Source organism: Lutra lutra, chromosome 18 (assembly GCF_902655055.1).
Source record: "Lutra lutra chromosome 18, mLutLut1.2, whole genome shotgun sequence".
NCBI classification, from domain to species: Eukaryota; Metazoa; Chordata; class Mammalia; order Carnivora; family Mustelidae; genus Lutra; species Lutra lutra.
Genome location: NC_062295.1, coordinates 1,598,129 through 1,623,641, shown reverse-complemented (window position 1 = coordinate 1,623,641; position 25,513 = coordinate 1,598,129). Strand labels below are relative to the sequence as shown.

The following is a 25,513-nucleotide window of genomic DNA, read 5'->3' as shown; positions in this document are numbered from 1 at the left end:
AGGCTGGGCGGCCTGGTGGATGGAGTGGGGGCGGCTTAGGAACGGGACTCTGGTTCCAGCCTCTGAGAGCGGGCTCCCAGGCTGCCTCCTTCCTGCCCAGACCACAGACCCCCACCCTCAAGTGAGGGCTCAGGAAGGACAGAAGCGGCCACGGGTCTGAGGAAGGCCTGTTTATTAGGAGGGCGCGCATGCGCTATGGCTTAGATGGCAGACAGCAATATCAGTGGGGTTCGCTGCCAGGGCTAGGAGGAAAGGGAGGGTGGGCGAGGTCCCTTGGGGGCAGGATCTCCCACAGCCACATTCCCCCTGCCTCCCGCAGGGACAAAAGGCCTGTCCAGAGGCCACCCTTTTTTGAGGACACGGGGCCTCCATCCTCGGGCCCCTGGAGCCCAGGCTCTAGTGCAGCAGGGACGTGGGGCCCTGGCCTAGTGACCACCCCCAGCAGGGAGGGGGCAGAGGGGCAGCTCCTACAGCCACATGTGGCCTCCCCAGGGTCACACTGAAGCCCCCACAACCACAGCCTGGCCCCCATACATTTTTCTCTTTCCCTGGAAGTGCCCGGGGCTCCCACTTGGGACGGCTGCTGCTGAGGGTCGGGAGGAAATGGTTTGCAGAGAAAGGTTTGCTTTATTGCAGTGACTGAGATAGGCGTCCTGCGGGGGCGGGACTCTGGTAGTAAGTGGAAACATGTGGTGCTGGAGCTCTTTTTTTTTTTTTTTTTGGAAGAAAAGCAAAAACACAAATTCCTTTAAGTCAGCAGGCCCAGGCAGAGCAGCAAGGGCCTGGCCCACGGTCACCACTGCCCCTCCCTGACACGCTCTTCTACCTCGAGAGGGGCCCCCTCTCCCCTATCCAGCACCCAGCAGGTCGGGGGCCGGGGGGGAGCAGGACGGGGCTCTCTGGGGCGCCCATTGGTTCCTGGGTGGTGGTGGGACCAGCACAGCTTCTGGGGGTGAGGAAGCACCCCCTCCAGTCCGCTGAGGCTTGGGGGACTCTAGGCGGGGCCCGCGGGGCGGGGCCCGAGGGCCGCGCAGACAGGCGGGGAGGGGCTCAGAAGTTGCTGAAGATCTCGCGTTTCCGGTTCCAGTCCATCTGCGGCGCCCGCTTGTTGACGCGGGTGGCTCTCGCCTTCTCCTTGGCTTCCGCTGCCGTGGGGCTCAGGTGGAGGCCACTCTCCTGAAAGGGGTCCCGCTTCCAGGTGCTGCTGTCCTGGGGTGGGGGGGCAGAGCGGGCAGGGGGCCAGAGTGAGCCCCAGACCCAGGCCCTCCTAACCGTGATCCCTCCCAAGGCCACCGGGCGGGGCTGGGGCAGCGGGCCCAACGGGGCATCCGAGAGGGGCTGACCCCACTGCCCAGGCCGTCCGCTACACAAAAGCCCACCCCCGAGGCCTCTGATCGGCCCCCCTCGTGTGTGAGCAAAGCAGTGGAGGTGGGCGGGCACTTGCTACCTCAGTGTCCTTGTCTAAGCCAGGCAGGTCACTTCGGGACGAACACGCTGAGCCACCATTGAGCTGGGAAACCAAGGGCAAGGTGTGGCTTCAGGGACCCTGCCCAGGAGCCAGAGCGGCCCCCACAGACACACAGGCGCACGCGTGCACGCATGCGCACATCAGAGCCACGGCTCTTCCGTCCCGCAGCAGGCGCGGAGCCTCTACTGTGCTCCAGGCCCAGCCCGGGCAGGACGCGGGACACCCAGCAGCGAGTGGACAGGTGCTGTAGAGGGCTGGAGAGCCGACCCTGGCCAGCTTCCCAAGGGGTGACGAAGGGGGACTCCAGGTCGCCGGCCAGTGCTGGGCAGAGGGAATGACAAGGCCAAGAGCCCTGTGGGGCTGGGGGTGTGGTTGACCAGGGCCAGGACCCACAGGGAGCATGAGGTTTAGACTGGGTCTCCCTGTCACACCAACACAAGGAGATGTTGAGGTGGGGGACTCGGTCAGGCCTGGGGATCCCTAGAGGTGCCCCTACGGTTTCCTGGGCCCACCTGGTCCACTCCCACCCTCTCACCTGGGCAGGGCTGGTCCCGTTGGTGACTGGTGATGGCAGTGGACCTGTGGGGACAGGGTGTCAGGGGCTGCCCAGGCCCCCAGGCTCCACCTCATCCCCAGGCCTCCAGGCAGCAGCCCACCTTCCAGATGCTCCTCAGTGGGCGTGACCCGCAGCCGCTTGAAGTACTCGTCCGTCTCGGGGTCCACCACCAGCAGCCGGGCCTCATCCTCCCGCGCCTTGATGCTGGCGACCACCTCTGCATGGCGCAGCCCCTCAATGTTGTGCCCGTTCACCTGCCCCCAACAGCATGGGGTCAGCCCCGCCAGAGGTCAGGCCCCCACAGGCCCCCTCCCCGCGAGCCACCCAGCCAGGTGTGGCATCAAATATTCATTGATATTGTCACCAGCCGTGGCAGACAGAGGAACATCAGCTCAAGTTCCCAGCATCTCTCCTCTTCCCAGCAAAGACCTCCCTGCCCAGAAACACACTTGGGGGCACATGGGCGAAGACATGCTCGAGGGGACACGGGTCCAGACACATTCTGCAGGACACGGTCCAGACACACGCTCCTCCAGGGGACACAGGCCCAGACACACACTCTGGTGGACGGGGCCAGACACACAGGCCCAGACACACGCTCGGGGGGCAATCAGGCTCAGACACACACTCGGGAGAACAAGAGCCCAGACAGATGCTCGGGGTGGGGGACATGGGACCAGACACACGCTCAGGGGGACAAGAGCCCAGACACACACTCGGGGGAACACAGGCCAAGACACATGCTCAGGGGAACACAGGCCAAGACACACACTCCAGGAGACAGGGGCCCAGACACGCTCTGGGGGACACGGGCCCAGACACACGCTTGGGGTGACGGGGCCAGACACACACTTGGGGGGCAATCGGGCCCAGACACACACTTGGGGTGGGGGACACGGGCCCAGACACACGCTCAGGGGGACAGAGTCCCAGACACATGCTCAGGGGGACAGGGGCCCAGACACACACTCAGGGGAACATAGGCCAAGACACATGCTCTGGGGGACAGGGGCCCCTGCGTGAGGGGCATGGGCCTAGAAACACGATCGGGGGAACACGGTGGAGACACATGCTCGGGGGGACAGAGGCCCAGACACAAGCTCAGGGGGACAGGGACCCAGACACACACTCGGGCACACACGGGCCAAGACACACGCTCGGGGTGGGGGACACGAGCAGAGACACACGCTTGGGGGGACGGGGCCCAGGCACACACTCGGGGGGCACATGGGCCAAGACACACGCTCGGGGCGGGGGACACGGGCCCAGACACATGCTCAGGGTGGGGGACACGGGCCCAGACACATTCTCGGGGGGACAGGCCCAGACACACGCTCGGGGGGCAATCAGGCTCAGACACATACTCGGGAGAACAAGAGCCCAGACAGACGCTTGGGGTGGGGGACACGGGACCAGACACACACTCAGGGGGACAAGAGCTCAGACAGACGCTCGGGGTGGGGGACACGGGACCAGACACACGCTCAAGGGGACAAGAGCCCAGACAGACGCTCGGGGTGGGGGACACGGGACCAGACACACGCTCAGGGGGACAAGAGCCCAGACACACACTCGGGGGAACACAGGCCAAGACACATGCTCCAGGGGACAGGGGCCCAGACACACGCTCCGGGTGGGGGACACGGGCCCAGACACACACTCTGTGTGAGGGGCACGGGCCTAGACACATGACTGGGGGGGACATGGGCAGAGACACACGCTCCAGGGGACACGGGCCCAGACATACGCTCAGGGGGATAGGGGCCCAGACACACGCTTGGGGTGGGGGACACGGGCCCAGACATATACTCTGTGTGGGGGTCTAGGACCCAGAAACACTCTCGGGGAATTCGGGCCCAGACACACGCTTGGGTGGGGGTCACGGGCCCAGACACACGCTTGGTGACAGCCAGCACCCTGAAACCTCCATGACAGGTACCTCGATGAGTCTGTCCTGGGCACGGAGGCCAGAGTGAGCGGCCGGCGAGCCTGGGTCCACGGAGCGAATATACTGTCCTGGCCGGGACTTGTCACTGTGCAGGTTGAACCCATACCCTTGGGGGCCCTTCCGTAGGTGGCAGAGCCGAGGGCGTAGCTCCCTCGGGGGCCCACCGACATCCTGCAGGCACATGAGACCAGGCTGAGTTCTGATCTCCCCCACCCCCACCCCCCAGGCCCCTGCCAGGCCTCGGCCCCAGAATGCAGGTGCAGTGGAGAAGGGTGAGAGGAACCCCAAATCCACACTTAACATCATGGCCTGCCCGGCAGCCCTGGGTCTCAGGGACAAACACTATACCCATGTCTGGGGGCCCAGCTGGGCTGCCTGGGGCCGAGCTCTAGCAGCAAGATCTCGAGCAGAACCTCAGTTTCCAAATCCCAAACAGCCTCACAAGGGACCAGGGGCTTTACAGGGTGGAGGGGACCTGCTAATGGGCAGCGCTGAACCCAGGCCAGGGTCCTAGGAGCTGCCACTCAGCACAGCGTCCTGGGTGCACCCCCCCCCCCCGCCCTGCCCAAGCGAGAGGCTGACGTTTGTTTTGTTTGTTTTGTGGCCTCTCTCACATTCCAGAGCCAGCTGGAGCCACCGCCACCCCCACAGGGCCCAAGGACAGGGCGCAGGGGCCTGAGCCCAGGGAAGCCAAGGGTGGGACCCGCTGTCCCACCCCCCCAACCCGGACACGGAAGGCCCACGATGCCCCGAGCACCCCCCATCGACCATGCAGGGCCTCGCCGGGCTTTACCTCTGGCATCCTGCGGTACAGGGCTGTGGGTCAGGGGGCCGTGCGGTTGGGGGCCATGCCCCAGGACCCCCACCCAGCCACGGCCTGGGGCCGGGACCACAGTGCCCAGCGGCTGCGGGTGCTCAATTAAACATGGCTGGTGGCCGGAGCGCAAGGGCGGGCAGTGGCTCGGGTTTCTGGGGCTGCTCAGGACTCCGGCGCGCGCGTGCAGGGGAGCGTGAGCAGGGTGGGGGTGCTCTCTGGGGCCCCTCCCTGACCCTCCACCTATCTCACTCTCAGAGAAGCTATCCAGGCCCCAGGCACCTGCCCCCTGCTGCTCAGGCCACCCTCCAACCACTCCCAGCCTCCGGGCCTCTGAGCTCATTCTAAACCTCAAATCTGACCCTGAGCCCTCTGGCCTGCCAGTCCGCCTGGCTGTGGACCCAAGAGCTTCTTTTCTCACAGGGCAGGTGGGAGGCCCTGGCTCTGGGCCCCCCACTTGTGCAGAACACCCTCTTCCTGCCCAGCCTACACCCCTCCTCTGGACCCCTTCCCGGACCCCCAAAGCCTACCCACCCATGTCCCTGGGATCACCACTGCAGGCCATTGCTACCCCCATAACCCCAGGGAATCAAGGGGCAGAACAGCGGCTCCTCGATCCCCCAGGGGTTCTGCTACTCAACATGGGCTGAAGGGACGGGGGTGAGACCCCCCAAGTGCCCCAGGGCCCCCCGCCCAGATTCATTCCCTCTCCCAGACACACCTGGAGGCACAGACTATGAGTCCCCCCCAAAACCCCCCGCAGCGGGGCCTCTCCGATCCAGGCTGCTGGAGCCCAGGTGCCGAGGCTGACAGGTCGGGAGCAGAGCCACAGCCAGGACCAAGCACACCCGGCAGGTGCGACCGGGCCCAGGTGTGAGCGGCACGCGGCCACAGAGACCAGACACACAGACACAGGCTCGCAACCGGCTACACCGCGACACACGTTCAAGAGGACAACCCTGGCGCTGAGCCCTGCGGCTTCTTCTCACGCCCTCCACAGTGACCTCCCTGGCGGGTCTCTTGAGGTCCCCAAACAGGAAGCAGGACTGGGGGGGCATCTGGGGCCATGAGGCCAGGCTGAAGTCACATCCGGGTTTAGGACCATCCTGGCCATCCCCCTGCCTCCACCCAGCACGCCCACTGCTCACCACACCAGCCGAGAGGCTTCTCTGGAAGTCTTGCCCTAATGCTCTCCTGCCTGGCGGCGCCCGAGGAGCCCTGTCCCCCGCACCCGACCCCAGGCTGAGAGCTGTGCTGGGGGGGGCAGGCTGCGTGGAGAGGCCCGAGCAGCAGTGGGTCAGGAGGGGGCGTGCAGGCGCCGCATCGCTCACATTCCTGCCATGGCTCGGAGCATTTCCTGCTGCCTCCCAGCCAGGCCCTCAGGCTCCCACTGGCTCTCCATCGGGCAGCCCGGAGCTGGACAAGCCCTGGTCTCAAAGCCGAGCAGTGACCAGACAAAGACGCTGGCATGGGGGTACCCCAGGAGCCGGGCTGTGCCCCCCCAAATGGTGACTCACCAGCCCTGGCAGAGAAAGGCCCCCATTGTTGCTCAGGGTCCAGCCTGCTCGCACCAGGGTCACCGGGGCATCCCCAATCCCCTCTCCTGACCCTGGGGGACATGGGCTAAGCCGGGCTGCTGGGGGTCCTCCTTGCCCACCCTGCCCCCACCCAGGCTGACCTGCGCGAGTCCCCAGGACGGTCTCTGTGGAGAGGCTCCTGGGGCTGGGGCCAGCGGTGTGGCATCCCCAGAGCGGGCCATGGGAGGCAGGAGAGAAGTGGCAGGCACCGAGTGTCCAGCTGAAGTGGCCTAAAGTCTCCAGCCAGCCCAGGCCACCACCCATTTATCCACCTCCCACAGTGGCCCCAGCTCCCCAGGGATGGGTGGAGACGGGGGGGGGCTGAGTCACTTTGGGGAGCAGGTGGCTGCTGGGTCCCCCTCCCCTGCTCAGGCCCCAGCTAGGCACCCCGTACTGGCTAGGTTTCAGTCCCAAGAAAGGAAGGAAGGAAACTGCTGGGAGGCCCTGCCCTGCCCCCAGGACCCGGGGCTGGGGGGACAGGGAGGCCAGGGAGGGTTCCCCAGCACCACAGCAGGAGAGAGTCTTGCTGAGGCTCCCAGGGCTCTCCCACAGGCACAAGGGCCCCCATACTAGGCGGCCAGCCCCCACAGGGTTCCCACTCACATGCACCCAAGGGCCTGTGGAACCGGGGTGGGGGCCCAGCTCTGTCCCCACCTCCACGGCCCCGGCATCGCAGCCTGCCCCGTCTGTGCGGGGGCTGTCCCCTGTCGTCACTGTCAGGATCAGCTGCGCTGCAGCTGGCCTGGGGCTGAGTCACCACTGACTAGGACCCCACAGCACCCCCATGGGAGGGCCTGCCCCCTCAGTGTCCTCCCCAGCCTCACTTCCCCTAGCCCAGCCAGGACAGGGGACAAGGAGCAGAGAGGCCAGGAGTGACTCGCGGGGCCCTGACTCCCAGCTTGGCCCTTATGAATGAATGGTGGGACCCTTCATTCTGCACCAGAGCCCAAGCCGTCCATCCCACCCGGCCATCCTGCCTGCGAGCACCCCCCTCCCAGGCACCTTGACCGCCCGTCGGTTTGGGGAGGTCAGCCAAGGCCTGGTTCTTCCTCCAGACCCTCTGAACTCAGCCTGTTAGACAGCAGGTCTCTGGCCGGGAGGGAGGGCTTGACCCTGTCCTCTGGGCCTCCCCTGACCTCCCTGGAAGCCCCGTCCCCAGGCCAGCCCCCACCACAGAGCCCCTGCTAGTCTGGCCCCACTTTGTTCCTCTAAAAATACGCCCAGAGGAAGCCCCCTCCTAAGGCTTCCTGCGGCTCTCAGAGCCTGAAATAGCAGAGGGGGAAGGTCCCACCCAAGGACAAGGTGCCTCAGCACCCCACCCTACAGATAAGCCCCAGGGCGGATTTTTCCACAGGAAGGTGAACTCAGCGTTTGTGTCTAAATCAATGGACAAATGCCTGGAGGGGAGGGGCGCTTCCTCTGGGAGGTAAGACGCCCCTGAAGGAGAGGGGCTCCAGCCGGCTGGCCAGCCTGGGAGCCAGACCAGCCCGCACATCAGCCCAGGACTCCCTGAAACCCCACAGCCGACTCGGATGACCCGTACTTGGGCCCCGACCATCCCCGCTGGGCTCTGGAACCCAAGGAACAAAAAGCATCCTCAGGGTTCAGACCCAGACCTGTGCCTAGGCTGGCTTCCCGCCTGAAATGCCGTCTCCCCCAGAGACCCGGGCACAGCCAGCTCACGCCGGAGACTCGCACACCCGGAAACTTCAGCTCTCACACCTTCAATGGCATGAGGCCAGTGGGTCTCAAAGTGGGATCTGGGGAAACCACTGGGATTGAATTTCTTTAAAGAGATTAAAAAAAAAAAAAAAAGGCGCCTGGGTGGCTCAGTCCCTTGAGCGTCTGCCTTCGGCTTGGATCATGATCCTGGGGTCCCGGGATCGAGCCCCACGTGGAGCTCCCTGCTCACTGGGGAGCCCGCTTCTTCCTCTCCTACTCCCCCTGCTTGTGCGCTCTCACTCTCTGTCAAACAAATAAAATCTTTTAAAAAAAAAAGGCAAAACGGGCATGAGAAATGGTGCCATGGAGTTTCAAGAGCATAGAACCATCAGGGCACCTGGGTGGTTTGCGTTCAGGGTCATGATCTCATGAGTCGTGAGATCAAGCCCGATGTCGAGACCGGGGTCAGGCTCCACACTCAGTGGGGAGACTGGCTAGGGATCCTCTCCCTCTACCCCTCCTACTGCTCTCTCTCCACCCCCCCACCTTTCTCTCAAAGAAAGGGAAAAAAAAAAAAGATCTTTTAAAAAAGAGAGAGAGAGAGAGAGCGCACAGAACAAGCAAAGTCAGGCTCTTCCTCTTGGCCCCCTCAAGTAGGACCCCCCCAAGTCCTGCCACACAGAAGTCAGTAGAACAGCAGCCCCCCCCCACATACACGTCTTCTAGCTCTTCTGGCCTGGGGCAGACACAAGAAGGAAAAAGCACGCCAACCACCGTAGACCCCAAACTGAGGACCCAGCTTAGACAGCGTCCCCGGCTGTCCCCAACCACGCACTGCCTGCAGAGGAGGACCAGGTCCTACCTCCCAAGGCCTTCCCAGCACAAGCAAGCTCCTTAGACAGGCAGACACCTGACATGAACACAGAGCCAGCCATGATCTGATCCGTCCCGGGACCTCCCAGCAGACCCTTGCCAGTTCCCTCAGCCACTAGGCTGGGCTCATCAGAGAGACCTTTCCTAGGCCAGGGAGCTCTGATGGGCATCCTGGGGAAGAGGGCCAGAGACAGGGGGCCAGGAACCAAGGCCACACTCCCCTGGGCCCACTGGTTCAGAACACAGGCCGAGGGCAGAAAGAGTGGCCCCAAGTAGGCAAGACGGTAGTCACCAGGTGCCCCAAGAGGCAGAGGGGATGGAGACTTCTGGAGGTGAGCGGAGGGGGAGACTGGCTGCCATCAAGTGGCAGATACAGCAGTTGTGGGAGAAGCTGGGGCTCCCCCGCGTGCGAGCCCGCTGTACCTTCTGGCCAACCTCGGAGCCCAGGCTGCTTGCACGTGCCCAGTCCGGCTTTGGCTCCCAGGGGTCGTGGGCGGGTGGAAGCCCTCGATGGGCCATCTCCTCGGTGCAGGTCAGCCTCCGCCGGCGGAGCTCCTCGTCCGTCTCCTTGTCCACCACCAGCAGCCGAGTCTGCCCTTCCACGGCCTTGATCCTCTGCACCACCTGGGCCGGGCAGGTTGGGGGGAGCAGGTCAGCGGTCGGCACTCTGGGCAGCACATGGACAGCGGCGCCACCCAGGGCTGGCCCAGGCTGGCGGGACGACAGCTGGCCTACCAGGGGTGGGTGGCTGGACCGAGAGGCCCGCCGGCTCCGCCCCCCACCCCCGGAGCCCCGGCAGCTCCCTCCCTCTTTACCCAGCACTCCTGATTCGGGGGTGCAAGGGCTACAGGGTCACTGGGGGGCCTTGCCTCACCCTGGGTCTGGTCCAGGAGGGGCCGGGAAGCTGCGTGAAGCAGTCAGGCGGTCTGGAAGGCGGTGCACAGCTAAGTCTGGGGTTTTTAGGGTGTGCGTGTGTGCACGGATGTGTGGGAAGGCGTGCATCCAGGGTCTGTCTTTCGGTCTGGGGTTGAGGGAGCAAGGGGTCTCCCTAGGTCCCCGTCTGGGGATCTGTGGCCACTGCTGTTCTCAGTAGTGGAGCATGGATGTCGAAACCCCTGCTTCTGAGCTCTCCATTTGCCTCCAGACCGGACCCTGACCCCCTGTTCCTGCCAGACCTGCAGAGAAAGGAAGGCCTGGTTCCTGAGGCAAGGCACCCGGTGGGCACCCACACACAGCCTGGGAAGCAGGGCTCAGAGCCAGGAGACAGGCACCCTGTGGGACAAGCGTGACGTTGGGAGCACTGGCGTACCTATGCAGGTGTCTATGAAGTGTCCAGAGCACGTGCGGGGCCACGGAGTGTGCATGTCGGGGTATGGTGTGCAGGGAGAAGGAGCGGTCAGTGCCCCCTGGGCATCGGGGTAGGAAGGACAAGACCCCCACCCCAAGTGTTGGGGGAGGGCAGAGAGGGCCCCCATCAGCTGCTCAGCAGAAGCTGTCAACAGATAGGAGGGTGTGAACCAGGCCCATCTTCCACAGGCCCTCCTTTGTCCCCTCCTCTCTCCTGGTGAGAGCCACCGGAGGATCCCAGCACCCTGCGGCTTCCTGACTGTAGGACTCAGCCTAGACGCTTGACATCCTCAAACATCTGAGCTTCCTTATCTGGAGAATGGGAGCTGTGACTGCACCTGCTCCCTCCTGGGCCAGCATGGTTCCGCGCGAGAGCTACAGAGACCAGCACCTGGAGCCTGGAAGCAGGTGCTCTGGGGCTAGGGCTGGCAGTGACAGTTAACCCAAAGCCAGGTGACATTGTGCCAGCCCCTCCCTGTGGTCTGCCGAGCCCAGACCTCCGGCCCACCCCCACCCTCCTTCAGCAAACAGCTTTATCCGGCTGAAACTCTGGGTGTGGGACAGAAGGTAGGCAGACGGACAGACAGGCAGGGGCCTCAGGGATAGAAGCAGGAGTTCAGCTGCTGGTGCAGCAAAGAACCAATTTACTAATCTCCAGGCCCCAAGGCTGGCCACGCAGACAGGTCACGACTCACAGGGGCTGGGGAGGACACGGAGAACCCTGAGCAGAAAGGGTGAGGGAGCTGGACTGATGCCAGCCAAGTCCCTGGCCAGTGGGAGATAGAGTCCCCAGGGAGCAGAACCTGCCAGAACAGACCCTGCCCTCCTTCTGGCCTCATCCCCAGTGGCAGGAGGCAGGGGCTGTGGTAGCAGCTCCCGCAGGGCCGGGTGGCCTCCAACGAGGACGTGCTGCCACCAGCAGCGACTCTAAGGGATCCGGACGCCATCCGCCAAAACACACATTAGTACACTGACCTGCCAACACACACTAATGACTACACGTAGCCAGGCAGGCAGAGCCACAGGCCCGGACACACACACACACACACCGGACTGCAGATCTGTGCACGCACACACACCTAGAAGTGCACATTCACATCCACAGTGCAGCACGTGCCCACACACACACATTCGCTGACACACGCACATACAGGTGTGCCCTCACTGGGATACCCCTCAAGTACCCCGGGGGGGCAGATGTGGTCACACGTCCGTGACCCCCAGAGGGACGTGTACACACACACATACCCAGCTGTGTATACAAGCACGTGTTTACACTCACAGACAAGCACTCAGGCCCCCCCCCAGGAACGGAGACCCCCCCCAGGGTGACTGACGCCTGCACTCCTTGCACACTGAGGCCCGAAGGAGACTCCAACGCTGGGGCCCAGGGCCCAGAGCCGCACTGCGGGCCCCTCCCTGCCAGGATGCCCCCTCCCCGGCGCAGGAGCCAGCTGGCCGAGGCGGAGAGGCGAGCGAGGAGGCCGGCGTCCGCTGCCTCCGTGGCCACGTCCGCCACCTCGTAGCGGGAAACCACGCAGGCCCTCGTGCGACCCCCTCCCACCCCGGGCAGGGCGCCGAGGCCTGGGCGCACGCAGCGCCCGGAGCCGCGGTCGTTGGCGCCCCGCGCGAGCGAGCGCGAGGCGGGGAGGCGCTCCCCGGGGAGGGGGCCCGGCGGGGCGGCGGGCCGGGGGCGGGTCGCGGGCACCCACCTGGTGGTGCGTCTCGCCCTCCACGTTGACGCCGTTGACCTCGACCAGCCGGTCCCCGGCGCGCAGCGCGGCCGCTTCGGCGGGGGAGCCCGGCTCCACGCGCCGGATGAACTGCCCGCGGCGGCCCTTCTCGCCGTGCAGGTGGAAGCCGTAGCCCTGCTCGCCGCGCACCAGGCGGCACAGGCGCGGCCGCAGCGGCTCCGGGGCGGCCATGGCGGCGGCTGCCCACCGGCCGACCACCGGCCGGCCACGGCGCTGACGCCTGCCGCGGGCAGGCAGGGGCGCGGGGGGCGGGCGCGGAGGCGGCGGCAGCGGCAGCAGCGCTGGGGACCCGGCGGCGCCCTCGGCTGCTCCCGCTCGGCTCCCGTCGCCTCGGGCTCGGGCTCGGGCTCCGGCTGCGGCGCCGCCCCCGCCCCCGCCCCTTCCCCGCCTCCTCGGTGGGGCCGCCCCCGCCCCGAGTCCCGGCCAGTCCTGGCTGCGGCGGGCCTCGGCACCCAGCCAATCCCGGGGGCGGAGGAGTCCGCAGGGCTTTGGGACCCCCTCTGTGTCGCCCGGAGTCTGGGCACCCTCCCTGGCGCCAGCGCCTTTGCCTCCTAGTCCAAGAACATTTATTGAGCACCTACTGTATGCATTCGTGACACGGAAGCGGGCTCTTGAGGTGGGAGAGGAGTGGAGAAGGGGTCCTCAGGCCGAACAAATCCACACGGGGGCGGAGGGTAAGAACAACGGCCAAATCCACACGGGGGCGGAGGGTAAGAACAACGGCCACAGCTCTGTCCACCATCCTCGGGAACACACCCTCCCTTGCCCCCCCCAACCCTCGCTGTCTCTGTCTGGGGATCTGTCCTGCACCCAGAGCTGCCCTAGCCCAGTGGAGTCCCAAGATGGTCCAGGAGGCAAAAAGGAGTTTGGAAATAACAAGGCAGCAGCCCGCCCCTATATTCTGGAGGCCAGTGACCGCGTGGCTCGGGCCCTCCCCAGGATATAGTTTTCGCTTATCTGTGCTGGGGATGTCTGTTAAACGTTACCCATCCCCCAACACACAACTGTCTCTGCCAGGTACCCTCACTTGTGCCCCTGCTCATCCCAGGGAGAGATGACATGTATCCAGGACTTTGGCCTCTGACCTCTGGCTTGTGATCAGTGCTCAGAGAAGCTGTTCCCATGAACTAGCCCCTGTGACCCACCCCCTGGCCCCAGCCCACCCTTCCCTCCATCCTTCTCCCCTAGCATCTAGCTCCTATCCCCAGCATGAGTGTCCCTTCCCCCAACCAGACAAGAATGACAACAGAAAATTGGTTAGGCTTTGTCGTGCCTCTGAGTACACTTTACCTGGGAAAACCCAAGGGCGCTCAGGCCATTTTGCAGATCAAGAAACAGTTCTAGAGAGGAATGGGACCTAGGCAAGGTTCCCCAGCTCCTCTTAGGCACTGCTGTGAGAGTCCAAGTCCACACTTTATCATGGAGCTCTTTCTCAGCCTCAGATACAGGAAGACAGCTGAGTTCCCCCTCAGCCTGCCCCTCCCCAGCCTGCCCAGACCCCTGCACATACCTGGTCCCCGGGGGTCAGGTATAACCAGCCCAGACAGTTCCCCATGGGGGCAGAAGCAGGCTCCGCTCAGGCCCCGTCCTTGCTGCTCCTTCTCCCCTCTCCAGTGCTCTTAGCCTGGGCGCCCAGGCCCCGCCCAAGCACAGGGCTCTCCTCCGGGCAGCCTCCTGGGCCCCAGCCCCTTGGGTGTCCACACCCGGCTGCTGCCCCTAAAAGCCACTTAGGCCAAGACTGCACGGCTGCTTCCTCACCCCCACCTCTAAGTTTCTGGCTAATGCTGCCATAGGCTCCCGCTGAGCTGGCCACCTCCATCTGTCTGCTTGCCTGTCCAGAGCTTGCTTGTCCGGTCTGTGACTGCCTCTCTGGACCCAGCCTGGTGCTGCTGCTCCTGAAGGCTGTGACACGGGTGCGGTCTACCACATACCAGCCCGGATGGGGTTTAGGGGTCACCCCCAGCAACCAGGACCTGCCAGCTTGTGGTATGGGGCCACGCCAGAGTCTAGGGAGGTAGCTGGATGGGAGCCCCCCAGGCTGGGGGTAGAGAAATAGGAGGGCCTGGTCCTCCCGGGAGGACCTCCCTTGGAGATTCCCCCCCCCCCCCCCACAGCACAGAAACTCCCAGGATCAGCCTCAACCAGTCTGTGAAGATGAGGGAGGAGTAACCAGGGACATGTGGTCCCAGCCAGGGGCCAGAACATTGCATCGCAGCGTAACAAAGGAGGCTCCAAAGCAGAAAAGGAGCTGGGAAGGACCAGGAAGGTAACAGAGTAACAAAGGCAACAGCAGAGAGTAACAAGGGGGTGTGGGTAACAGCCGCAGGATAAAGGCGGCAGAGAGGAGGACAGGTAGATTCCGCAGGGGTAGTAGGAATGGGTGAGGGGAACACGTAAGGATGGGGGCCCAACGAACAAATGCAGGGAAGGCGAACCCAGCGGCTCTCCGGGCAAACTCTCCCATGCCCTTCCTCCAGCCACGGGCCTCCGTGTGAGACAGAAGTGGGAGGCAGAGAACCGGGCCAAAAGAACAGCAGGGACAAAGACCCAGGAGAGCGGCGGGCAGGGGCTGTAAGGCGTTTGGGTCGCCCGGGACCGGGCCAAGGGTGGTGATCCGCGAGGCCCGGGGCAGGCGGGGAGGCCGGTGGGAGGTGATTCCCACCCCTACCCCGACGCCCTCGCTGCCACCTTGCTACACAGGCCTTGCGACAGACGGGAGGCAGACCTCTCGGGGCTTCCCTCTCCTGGGCTGTCAGAGGGGCCCCCTGGGGTGGGGGCCGGCCCAGGGCTCCCGGGGCGGGGAAGGGGCTTTCCTCTGAGCTTTGAACCTAGCTCCCAGGTGCAACGCCCCGCAGCGATGGGCGGAGCTTGGGCCTGGGCGGGGATTCCGGGGCGTGGCCGTGGGTAGAGGCCTGGTCGCCGGCCAGGGAAGGTTTGGGGGCGCGTCTGCAGGGTGGAGCCATTACTCTGACGCCCGGGTAATGCCCCGGAGCTTCCCGGGCCGGCGCCGCCTTCCTACTGGGCATAACGGCCCCACGGGATGACCGGGCCTCGCTTACGGCCTCCCCCCTTCAGAATACGCCAGGCCTCTCTTCAGAGCCCGAAAATGCAGCAGCCGGGACCAGCGCAACGAAAAGAGAGAGAACACGACACCCGAAACCGAAAGGGAGAGAAACGGGGAGAACCGCGCGGACCACCGGAGTGAGGCGGCGCAGGAACCCGCCCACTCGCTCTGGGCCCGCCCACGCCCTGCTTCTGGCCCCTCCCACCGCCGCAGGCGCCGACTGGGGCTGCAGTCCGGAGGCGCAGCCGCGCAGCGCCGCCTGCCGGCTCTCGGTGGGATTGCTTCGCTCAAGGGGCTGGCCCGGGGTCCCCCCCACCCGCTCCGGCTCCGACTCGGTCCAGCCTTCCCCTGTTGGGTGGCGATTGCGAGTGAGGCCGGCGCCTTGGGGCTGCTTGCACTGCAGCGGCACAGGGGTGCCAGGAAGCGGTAGGCAGAGAAGCCGGGCCTCTGTCAAGTCCCAAATCAGCACTGCTTTTTCGCCTTGGACCTGGTGTCCACCCCTCTGGACCGGGATACCTCCAGGCAAGGGAAATCTAGAGCCTCACCAAGCGTCCAGCGCTTGTGACCAAACATATGCAGACCACTTGGCCCCGGCGCGGACTACCTGCAGTCTGTGTGGGGAACAGGAAGGAGCCACAGGGCCAGGGGAAAGGGCAGCTGTGTGGCCCAGCCCCAGAACGTGGATTTTGCGCCGTCGTTGGTGGAGGGTGAGGTGCTGTGCCCTGGAAGGGAGATCAGATCAGGACGCCCATGCTTTGAAATGCCGAGTTTGGCGAGACGCAGGAGCAGGAATGGACTTGGAGTGCAGAGAATGGGTTGACCTGAGGAGTCTGTGGCCATCCCTTCCCTCAGGGCTGATCCTGGAATCAGAGTCTGTACAGTCAGGGCTTGGTCAGTAAGAACCGGGAGGGCCGAGAAAAAAGCACCCACATTAGGAGACAACATGGGGAAAAGGATGTACCCAGGAGATGAGCGGGAATTGCCAATAAGAAATGGGGGCTTCCAGAGTCCAAGGAGAACGTGGGGGCTGGTTCCATGTGAGTATCTCGAAGCTAGTCAGCTCAAGGGGTATGGGACCACCCTCCTCTGCTCCTGGCTGGCTGTCCTAGTGGAAGGCCTTGCCATATGGCCAAGGGAGGGCCCAAGGGCAGACAGCATCAGGGTACGGTGACTGGGTGCTTGGAGGCCCTGGACAGTTGTGAGAGTCAGAGCCCATGCAGAAGAGGGATGACGAGGAAGCAGAAGCGGGGAGAGGCCCAGACACTTGTGAGCGGGAGCTGTAAAGGGGCCCAGGTGGAGGGAGGCCCTTATTCCCGATGGCAGAGCATAACTATATGGGGGTTGGGGCCGATAACTGAAAATGCAGAGGCGATAAGAGTGTAAGGGTCTCTGAGGGGGCAGGGGTCCTTCCTCCCTAGGAGGAGAGTGGGGTCTTGAAGGAGGGGCTGGGGGTTTGCACTTGCTCTCCAGAAGCCACTGGATGAGGGGAAGGAGGGATGCAAAAGTGGTCGGGTTTAAAATGAATCCTGGGAGATGGGGGAAGGGCGGGCTGGGTGGGCTGCTTGGTCGTAAGGTCCCTTAAGGAAGACATACTCCTCCCCAGCCTGGCCAGAGGGCATAGTGAGGGGGCACTCTGGGGCTCCCGGGAGGCTGGCATTGGGGGCTCTGACTCTAGGGTGTGAGTCCTGTTTCCCTCTTTCTGGTGGATGGCAGTGGGACCCAGGGTCTGCCTTGCACCTACCTACCCTGCGACCTCTCCTCTCCTATGGGACCCTCGGACCTGGTCTGATGACCCCATCCTGAAACAGGAGATGCAGTGGCAGAGAGGGAAGGGGACCAGTCTCTGCCTCTGTCCCCTCTTCACCCATCCCCCCAAGCACTTACAGATGGATCTGGTTAGGAGAGGGCACCCCCCAGGCCAGGGACAGGGCTCCTGATATTTGCCAGGGCGTGAACGAAGCTATTTGCACCCTGAAGCAAGATGCCAAGAACACATCACAGAGGAAAGGCATCACACACGGGAAAGCATGAACCAGGCAGCTTTTATTGGCCAGACCTCCTGGCCTGGCCTGAGCTGTGTGCCCAGGCAGACGAGTAGACTCCCTCTGGGTCAGATGAGGGGCGTCACCAGCAAGGGGTGCACTCAGGATGGCCCTGGGGAGAAGTGGGGACCAGCAAAGGTGGTTCACTGCGCAGACCATGGCTGAACAGGAGACACGCCAAAGGCTCTAGAAAGAACAAAGCAGGACCTTAGGGAGAAGGCTGTGCACCCTCCACTAACCCTCCCCCCAACTACCGTTTCCAGGTGGGAAGGGTAGGAGGCTCCAGGAAAGCCTTTCTGGGCAAGAAGTGGGAGATAAGAAGATCGTGGGGTTTCTCGCGGGTACGCAGATCTCCCCAGACATCCTCCACCCGCTGCGGTCCCGGGCCCCTTTCTCTCCCCACGTACCTGGCCTGCTTCACCGGGGTCCAGGAAGAGGCCCCCAGCCGGGGCTCCAGTTCCGGCCGGGGCTCAGCGGAGCGCTGGCTCCAAGGCGCACTGACCCCGAGACCTGCGCGGGGGTTCCCGCTTCCCGTCTCCAACAGTTCCCGAACCCCCAAGGAGAGCAGGAGAGCACCGCGGGGGATGGGCTCCGGGGAGAGGGTGTCTTTGGCAAAGAGCCCTTGGGGGGACGCGCCCAGGCCTTGGGTGTCCCAGGCAAGGGACCCGGCCGCAGGGCGGAGCGCTCGGCGCCAGAGGGAGGGCGAGCGGCGCAGCCCCATGAGCAAGCCCGCGGCGCGGCCCACTGTGTGGTAGCGGGGATTCGCCACGTGCTTGTACCAGGCGCCAGCGGGGGGCGACAGGAGCAGCAGGAGCAACAGCAACGCGCGCGCCGCAGGACCCCGCATTGCCGGGCCCCGCGCCAGGGCGCTTGGTTGACGGCCGCCCGGCGGGGCGGGCCTGCAGCTGACTCGGCTGGGTCCGGGCGCACTGCGGGACCTCGGCGTCGGGGAGCCGGGGGAGCGTCGGGGGACCGCAGCGCGGCGGACCCCGCTATAACTGCTCGCCGGCCCCGCCCCGCTCGCCCCCGCGGTACTCGCTGCGCTCCCGAAAGGCCAGGAGGAGGGCTGGAGAGGGAAGAGCGGCCCAGGCTGTTGGGACAGGGGCGTGGGTTGTCAGAGTACCTTCTCCCAGGGGTGGGCCCTCAGCTAGAACTCTAAGTGATGCTCCGCTGGGGACGCCCCTGCTGTCAGGACACCGGGACGGGAGTGTGGGGGTGGGGTGGACGTGCGCAAAGGGATGCCTCCCGAGCCAGAACTCTTGCAGGTGGGCACCAGAAGACGAAAGACTGGGGGGGCTAGAAGAACCCTAGTGGGGCCAGAAGCGCTCACTGGTGGGCGTCCTCCGCATCATTCAAGAACCCTCTGTGCATCTCCTCTCTTGAGGGCTGTCTCTTGTCCCCCCACCTCTCCCCATCCTCTCCCACCCGCGCTGGTGAGTCCCCTCCAGCCCACCTCCCAGCTGCAGCTGGATGCTTGCAGCCACGAGCTTGGCCACATGGGCCCTCCCTGAGATGGTTAGTGCTTCCCCACGGCTTCCAGAATAAAAAGTAAACCCGTCCTCTTAGCCCTGCCCTGGCCTGGGCAGGAGAAGGCCCTGTGGACCTCCAGCCTTCTCTCTGGTTGTGTGACCCCTCCCGCAAGACCACTGTCTCAGACGGCCAGTTTTCATCTTTCTGCCTTACCCAACAACCTGGGATGCTGCCTGCCTCTGTTTCTGCGCCCGGAACGTCCTTCCCACCCTTGTACTCATCCCTCAGGATCCTGTCTGCATGGCCCTGACCTGAATGGTCCCCTGGAGTATTCCGCTGTGCACGCATGTGTCTCACAAACTCTCCAGAGGGCAGAGCCCGGCCCATTCTTGCCTGAGCCCAGCCCAGGAGGGATGCAGGCCCCGAAATAATCTGACCTCAGCCCACCCCCAGCAAGCACACCACTCATGGAACATTTCCTAGGTCCCAGATGCCAGGGATCCTGGAGGAAAAAAAAAAAAATTAACACTTTATCGTCAGAGAGTGAAAGAGGTGTGGGGGTGAGGGGAGCACACAAGCAGGGGAGAGGCAGGCAGAGCAGGCAGAGGGAGAAGCAAACTCCCCGCTGAGCAAGCAGCCTGACATGGGACCTGACCCCAGGACCCCGGGATCATGGCCTGAGCCAAAGGCAGACACTTAACCAACTGAGCCACCCAGGTAACCCTGAAATGTCTTATTTTGATCTCCAAACAATACCATGAGGTGGGATGATTTTTTTTTAAAGATTTTATTTTGGGGGGCACATGGCAGACTCAGTCATTAAGTGTCTGCCTTCGGCTCAGGTCATGATCCCAGGGTCCTGGGATGGAGCCCCATCAGGGTTGCTTCTCCCTCCCTCTGCCTCTTCCCCAGCTTGTGTGTGTTCTCTCTCTCACTCACTCCCTCTCTCTCAAATAAAATCTTCTAAAAAATTTAAAAGATTTTATCTTTTAAAGTAATTGCTACACCCAATGTGGGTGAACTCAGAACTCTTGAACTCAGAACTCTGAGATCAAGGTACCCCAAAATGGACCAGTACTGACCTCCTTTATCAATGAAGTAAGGCACAAGGAAAATGAACTTGCTCAGATCACTTGTTGGGTAAGCAGTGGGACAAGTGGGGTCTGACCTAGAGCCCCCCAGCCCGACAGCACCGCTGTGGGGACCAGAACTGCAGTTCTCCATGGAAACTGCCCGTCGCTCTCTGCCAGTCTCCTCAGCGAAAGGGAAAGCGAGATTCTGGAAGTGAAGGGAACAGCCTTTCCTCCATGTCAAGGGGCCAGAGGCGCTGGGAGGACAGAGGGTGCACCTCTAAGGCAGGAGGGACCCAAGTTGGTTGTGGGGAGCTCTGGGGGCACTCAGAAGCAATGCGGCCCTCCCTGCAAAGGCCCTGCGGAACAGGGGAGAAGTGAACCAGGCCCTGCGCCCTGTGCTCGGTAGTGGGAACGGGGGGGGGGGGGCGCGTGCACCTCAACCTCTCCTGTCTCAGTTTCTTCGCCTGCAGACTGGGGTGGTGAGAGCCCCTCCTCAGCTTACTGTGAGCATGAATCCAGGTGCGGGTCTCAGTGCCAGGCCTGGCACACAGTAGCTGCCCCCAGAATGGATGGGCCACCATCTCCTGCTGTTTCTGTCAGAGGCTTCCCGGCCTCCTGAGCTGTTGGTAAAAACGCTTTGATGGAGAGGTGACTGGCACAGGGACTGGTCCGGGAGGGGGTGAGAGGCAGCTGTGGGCGCACCTGGAGGGCGCCTGGCGGACCACAGGGACCCGGAGCTGTGTGGAAAGCAGCCTCCCTCCGGGGGGCCCTTGGCCTGGAGAGCCGCCTGGAGTGTGCAGTGGGCGGGCAGCACGGCACGATGCGGGCCTCTGGGGTCCCCTGACGCTGCATATCCTCCCTGCTAAGAGTACTGGGTGGGGGCGGGGGGTGGGGGGCTGCCTGGAGCTCCCACCCCACCCCACCCCAGTTCATCAGGGGAGGGTCCGGGTGCCCCCTGGCGGGGGGCCCAGCAGGATCACTTGCAGCGAGGTGGTATGGGGTCTGGGGCTGCTGGGACAGGAAGCAGAACGACAGGTACCAGCATGGATCCATTTCCAAACACAGCGTCACAGAGAGTAGCCTGCAGGACGCTATGCTCCGCATCTGAAGTTTAAACACCCGTCCTGCTTGCTTATGGCTGTGAAGCCCATGAGATGATGAGGCCCCCGCTGAGATGGAGCGGGGCTCCTGCTGGGCAACAGTGTGCAGAAGGCATGTGGGGAGAGCCCAGGGCCAGGCTGGGGCAGCAAAGCACACCACCGTCCTGGGAACTCCCAATGTGGGGTATAGGGGACGAAGGGCTCTGTGCCCTGCCCAGCCCTGAGCCCTCCCCCCGCTGCAGGGGTCACTCTGGGAGGAAGGGAGGAGGTGACGGGCCCACGAGGGCTGACTCTCCTTCCTGGGCCTCACCTCTCCCTTCATCCACTCAACACCCTCCTAGAAACCAGGGGAGCATGACTTCGGAGTGCCTGCGCGCTCCCTTTCCCCAACGGCACCAAGCCGCCTGTAGGCCAGGCCACTCGCAGCCCCGACACCGCGCACAGGCCCCGGCCCCAACAACGACGCTGTCCTAAGGACACCGCGATTGAGCAAATCTGTTTTTTTTTTTTTTTTTAAGATTTTATTTATTTGACAGAGAGAGAGAAATCACAAGTAGGCAGAGAGGCAGGCAGAGAGAGAGGAGGAAGCAGGCTCCCCGCAGAGCAGAGAGCCCGACGACGTGGGGCTCGATCCCAGGACCCTGGGATCATGACCCGAGCCGAAGGCAGAGGCCTTAACCCACTGAGCCACCCAGGCGCCCCTGTTTTGTTTTTTTAAAAAAGTATTTATTTCAGGGGCGCCTGGGTGGCTCAGTGGGTTAAGCCGCTGCCTTCGGCTCAGGTCATGATCCCAGGTCCTGGGTTCGAGCCCCACATCGGGCTTTCTGCTCGGCGGGGAGCCTGCTTCCTCCTCTCTCTCTGCCTGCCTCTCTGCTTACTTGTGATTTCTCTCTGTCAAATAAATAAATAAAATCTTTAAAAAAAAATAAAAAAGTATTTATTTCTATCAAGGTAATTTACATTATAAACAGAATGCTAGTATAAGGAAGAACTTAAAACTGTCCCTCACTCACGCTTTCACATCCCAGTCCTGCTCTCCAGAGGCAACAGCTCCCAACCCCTTCAGCTCTCTCTGCTGGTACTTACCCCTTATTTAAAAATCACAAGCTCAACTGCTATCCCAGCAGCGGCTTTCTAAGAAGCCTCGACGTACTTTGAGTAAAAGCGTGCACCTCCTGTCTTCACAAGTGCTTCTGCCATGTGCGCACACATGTACCCACTCACAGCCCAGAACAAGAAAGCAAGGATTTCCACTCCCGGGGAGCTCTCTTTGCAAGCCCCCCAGCCAGAAGCCCCCAGCATAACTTATCACCTCATCAGGGTGACAAGCACCCTCAGCACCACGCCCACAACACGTGGGGGCTGTCCTGCGCAGAGGGACCAGCCAGCAGAATATCTGGGCGTCACTCCCACCGTACAGGCAGAATAACAGCCCCTCCCCAAGACGTACGTGCCCCAGATATCCTGGAACCTGTGCCCACCTATTAGATGCAGTAAAGCAGGGGACTGAAGTTGCAGATTAAAGAGCCAGGGGTGCTCATCAGCAGACCTTAACAGAAGCAGATGGTCCTGAACCAGGCAGGTGGGCCCAGCGCCGTCACCTGGGTAAGTGTGGAGGCGGCTTCGGAGCACGGGTGTGTGTGTGTGTGTGTGTGTGACAAGGGAGAGGCTGGCAGGATGCACCCGGCAGACGGAGGAGGGGGGCCTCTAAAGCTGGAGAGGATGGGATGCATTCTCACCGGGAGGTGTGCACCCCATCTGCACCTTGATTTTACCCCAGTGAGACTGCTTCCGAACTTGGGAATTCCGACTGCAAGGTAGTCAATCTGTGTTGTTTGCAGCCGATAAGTTTGAGGTCATTTTTCAACAGTGGCCGCGGGAAACTCATGAGCCAGCGGACATCAGTTAACGCTCCCACTCTGCTGCGACCACCGCAAACGTCGCTTTGGGGGTAAAACTGCCCCCCGTTGAGAACCACAGACCCTGAGATTGTAAACCGCCACTCTCTGTTGGTGCCAGAAGGCTTCCTACAAATGTAGATGCAGCTCTGGTCCCCCCCGCTCGGATTTTCTCACCACTTTGGGTGAACTCACCGGCCAGCATTTATGTTGTTATGGCTGCGCAAATACTGTCCTCCGCTAAGGCGACGATCACTACGTTTCCTTTCCTACAGTGGCGTTTTCTTCTTTGCTCGTTTGTGTACATGCTCATTGTGCTACTTTCCCCCAAAGGCTCTGAGAGACAGGAGGAGCTCTTCACAGCTCTTCACAGTCTTCTCCTGAAGCTCAAGCACGCGAGGACAGCCTGGTTGGTTCCATGTCCGCTCTGGAGGCCCCGCTGTGGGAGACGGCGGCCTCCTGCTCCAGGCTGCACACCCTCTTTCTGGATGCCAGGTCATGTTCCAACTGGTATGCCCTAACGTTTTAGAGACAGGAACCCTCTGGCAGTTCCACGCAAATGGGGACATGGGACCTTTTTAGTCCATGTCTCGATGCCTAGCGCAAAGATTCTCTAGGTGTAGAATCTGTGGACGGATAACCTACTCCCTCAGAAATCTGAGGCCATCTTTGGGTTCCGGTGTTCCAGGAGTAGAGTCCTATTCTCAGTCCCTCTTCTGGGATCTTCTCCCTCCTTACCCCGTCCTCCCTAAATCTGTCAGGGTCTTTGCTTCATCCGCAGTCCTCCAAGAGGACGTCACTTGCTGAGGGCCTTTCCTCCCTGGCTGGGCCCTTTCAGCGTGAACACTCGCACCCTTCAGTGATATAATCCGCGCCTCTCTGCTTCTCTGTTCTTCCTCACATTCCTACGAATTAGATGGTGCGCCTTCTAGAGTCAGTGTCCCAGCTTCTTTATCTTCCCAAATTGCTCTTGAGTTTTTACTCATGTTTTTAATTTCTAAGAGCCCTTTATTTCCTAACTGTTTTGTATTCGTTATTGCTCGGGGAATCCTAGCCTCATTTCACGGAAGCAGCATCTTTTCTGGAAATGTCAAATACAGTTTTTTCTTTTTTTTAAAGTAGGCTCCCCACCCAACATGGGGCTGGAACTCACCACCCAAAGACCAAGAGTCACATGCTCCACCGAAGGAGCCAGCCGGGTGCTCCAAATACAGTTCTAAGGCTTCCTTTGGCTCCCTGGGTCTGCTTGGTTTGGTCCATCTTTCACACGGCAGGCTCTCCTCCTGAGCATGGACATCCTTGGCTGCCCCCACCTATGAATGACACCTCAATGCTCTTTCTGTGGGGACATGGCTTTGCTGAGTGGGAGGCTTCACTGCAGGAATGGCTTTTCACTCTGTAACGGGGAGCGCAATAAAGCTTTTCTCTGGAGGACCCCAAGCATGGGGGTGGGATGCAGACTGGATACAGAAGCCAGGGCAGGGGTGGAGGGCCCAGGTGCCCCGCTTCCATGCACTGACCTGCAGGGGCTCCTGTTTTTAGTCCCCTGCCTCGGTTCACCCTCGGTGAAACTTCTTATCAGGGTTCCCCCCAAAGGTCTCAAGGATGCTTTGTAAAGTGAGTCACTCTTCCTGTTGTTCCAGAATTTGTTTACATCTTTCACTCGCTGCTTCCTCCCTTCCTGTCCTTTTGTACTCGTGGACTGGCAGTCTTTTACCCCTCTGCCGTCATTTAGTGAGGCTGTGACAGTGAGCAGGCATCTGCATGTGGCCCGTCCACCAGATTCACTTGATGTGATGATGACCGTTTTGCAACTCAAGAGTGAGGAAGCCAAGGGTTCAATGAACTAAGAAGTTCACCAGCAAATAAGTGGCTGAACTGGGGTTTCAAGCCCATTTCTGTCTCATTCTCAAGTCCAGGCTCGCTCCCCAACAACAGACTGCCTTTCTCTAGAAGGCTTCAGATTTGACTCTCCTCCTTTGATAGCAAAAGGGAGGTCTGGAGTGTGCCTGTCCCCCAAGGGCAGCAAGGAAGCCCTCCCACCACCTGCAGGGACCTGAAGCCCAGTATTCACCACCGTCCATTTAGCAAGCCTGCCCTGATGCTTCTCTGCGCCAAGCCCCCCAGGGCGGCCGGGGGTGCCAGTGAAGAGCCTGAGTTCCTATCAGGATCCGGGGAGATAGCTCCTGGCTCCGAGATGGAGGTCACTAAAAAACAGTCTTTTATGATAACAATTTGCAGAAATTTCTTATTTGGGGCGGCCGGGGCAGGGTGTGTGTGTGGTGGTGGGGGGTGCGCCTGCAGACCAGGCCTGTTTCTGCGTGCGCTGCAGATACAAGCGGTCTGGGCTGGGGGGAAACGATGGGCTCCCCACACGGCGGCTACATTTAGCAAAAAAGCTGCAGGACGTGCGGTTTCCGATCGACGCGGGACAGCACGTCTGCACGAGGACGGCCCACCCAGAGCAGGGGCGCACTCACACTGCACCGCGGGGAACGCCGTCCGAGGCTGCTCCGAAATTCCAAGCTGCCCGGCGGCGCGCTGCGGTCCTGCCCGGGCCCCGCGCCCCCCGTCTGGCCCCCAGTCCCCAGCCCCCGCCCCGCGCCCCCAGCCCGCACCCCTCGCCCGGTCCCCAGCCCGCGCCTGCCGTCTGGCCCCCGGTCCCCAGCCCGCGCCCCTCGTCCGGCCCCCGGTCCCCAGCCCGCGCCCCCCGCCCTCGCCCCCGGTCCCAGCCCGCGCCCCCCGCCCTCGCCCCCGGTCCCCCGCCCGCGCCCCCCGTCCCCCGCCCGCGCCTGCCGTCTGGCCCCCAGTCCCCCGCCCGCGCCCCCCGTCCGCGCCTCGCCAGCGCGGAAGTGACGGCACGCGCT

The 25,513-nt window shown here is 62.6% G+C and overlaps 2 protein-coding genes across 9 annotated transcripts; both read right to left on the bottom strand.

Moving 5' to 3' along the window:
• Positions 1-904: 904 nt before the first annotated feature.
• On the bottom strand, positions 905-12,323 carry NHERF2 (NHERF family PDZ scaffold protein 2). 5 transcript variants are annotated; one of them, XM_047712914.1, is made up of 7 exons: positions 11,958-12,323; positions 9,322-9,522; positions 3,964-4,143; positions 2,125-2,278; positions 2,004-2,047; positions 1,448-1,510; positions 905-1,209 (listed from the first exon to the last, which is right to left on the bottom strand). In XM_047712914.1, exons 1-7 carry the CDS (start codon positions 12,168-12,170, stop codon positions 1,051-1,053), a joined length of 1,014 nt encoding a protein of 337 aa, XP_047568870.1. In that variant the 5' UTR covers positions 12,171-12,323; the 3' UTR covers positions 905-1,050. The 5 variants fall into 5 exon arrangements, with proteins under 5 accessions (XP_047568870.1, XP_047568865.1, XP_047568866.1 ...); XM_047712909.1 differs by having other exon boundaries at positions 1,445-1,510; positions 11,958-12,312; XM_047712910.1 differs by lacking the exon at positions 1,448-1,510 and having other exon boundaries at positions 11,958-12,312.
• A 4,765-nt stretch (positions 12,324-17,088) lies between these two features.
• NPW (neuropeptide W) lies at positions 17,089-25,210 on the bottom strand. 4 transcript variants are annotated; one of them, XR_007124301.1, is made up of 3 exons: positions 24,301-25,210; positions 23,800-23,985; positions 19,530-20,839 (listed from the first exon to the last, which is right to left on the bottom strand). XR_007124301.1 is itself a non-coding variant. In XM_047712916.1 (2 exons), exons 1-2 carry the CDS (start codon positions 17,950-17,952, stop codon positions 17,249-17,251), a joined length of 483 nt encoding a protein of 160 aa, XP_047568872.1. In that variant the 5' UTR covers positions 17,953-18,014; the 3' UTR covers positions 17,089-17,248. The 4 variants fall into 4 exon arrangements, 1 of the variants encoding a protein (XP_047568872.1); XR_007124300.1 differs by having other exon boundaries at positions 23,800-24,460; positions 25,127-25,187; XR_007124299.1 differs by lacking the exon at positions 19,530-20,839 and adding an exon at positions 17,089-17,291 and having other exon boundaries at positions 23,800-25,210.
• Positions 25,211-25,513: the final 303 nt, after the last annotated feature.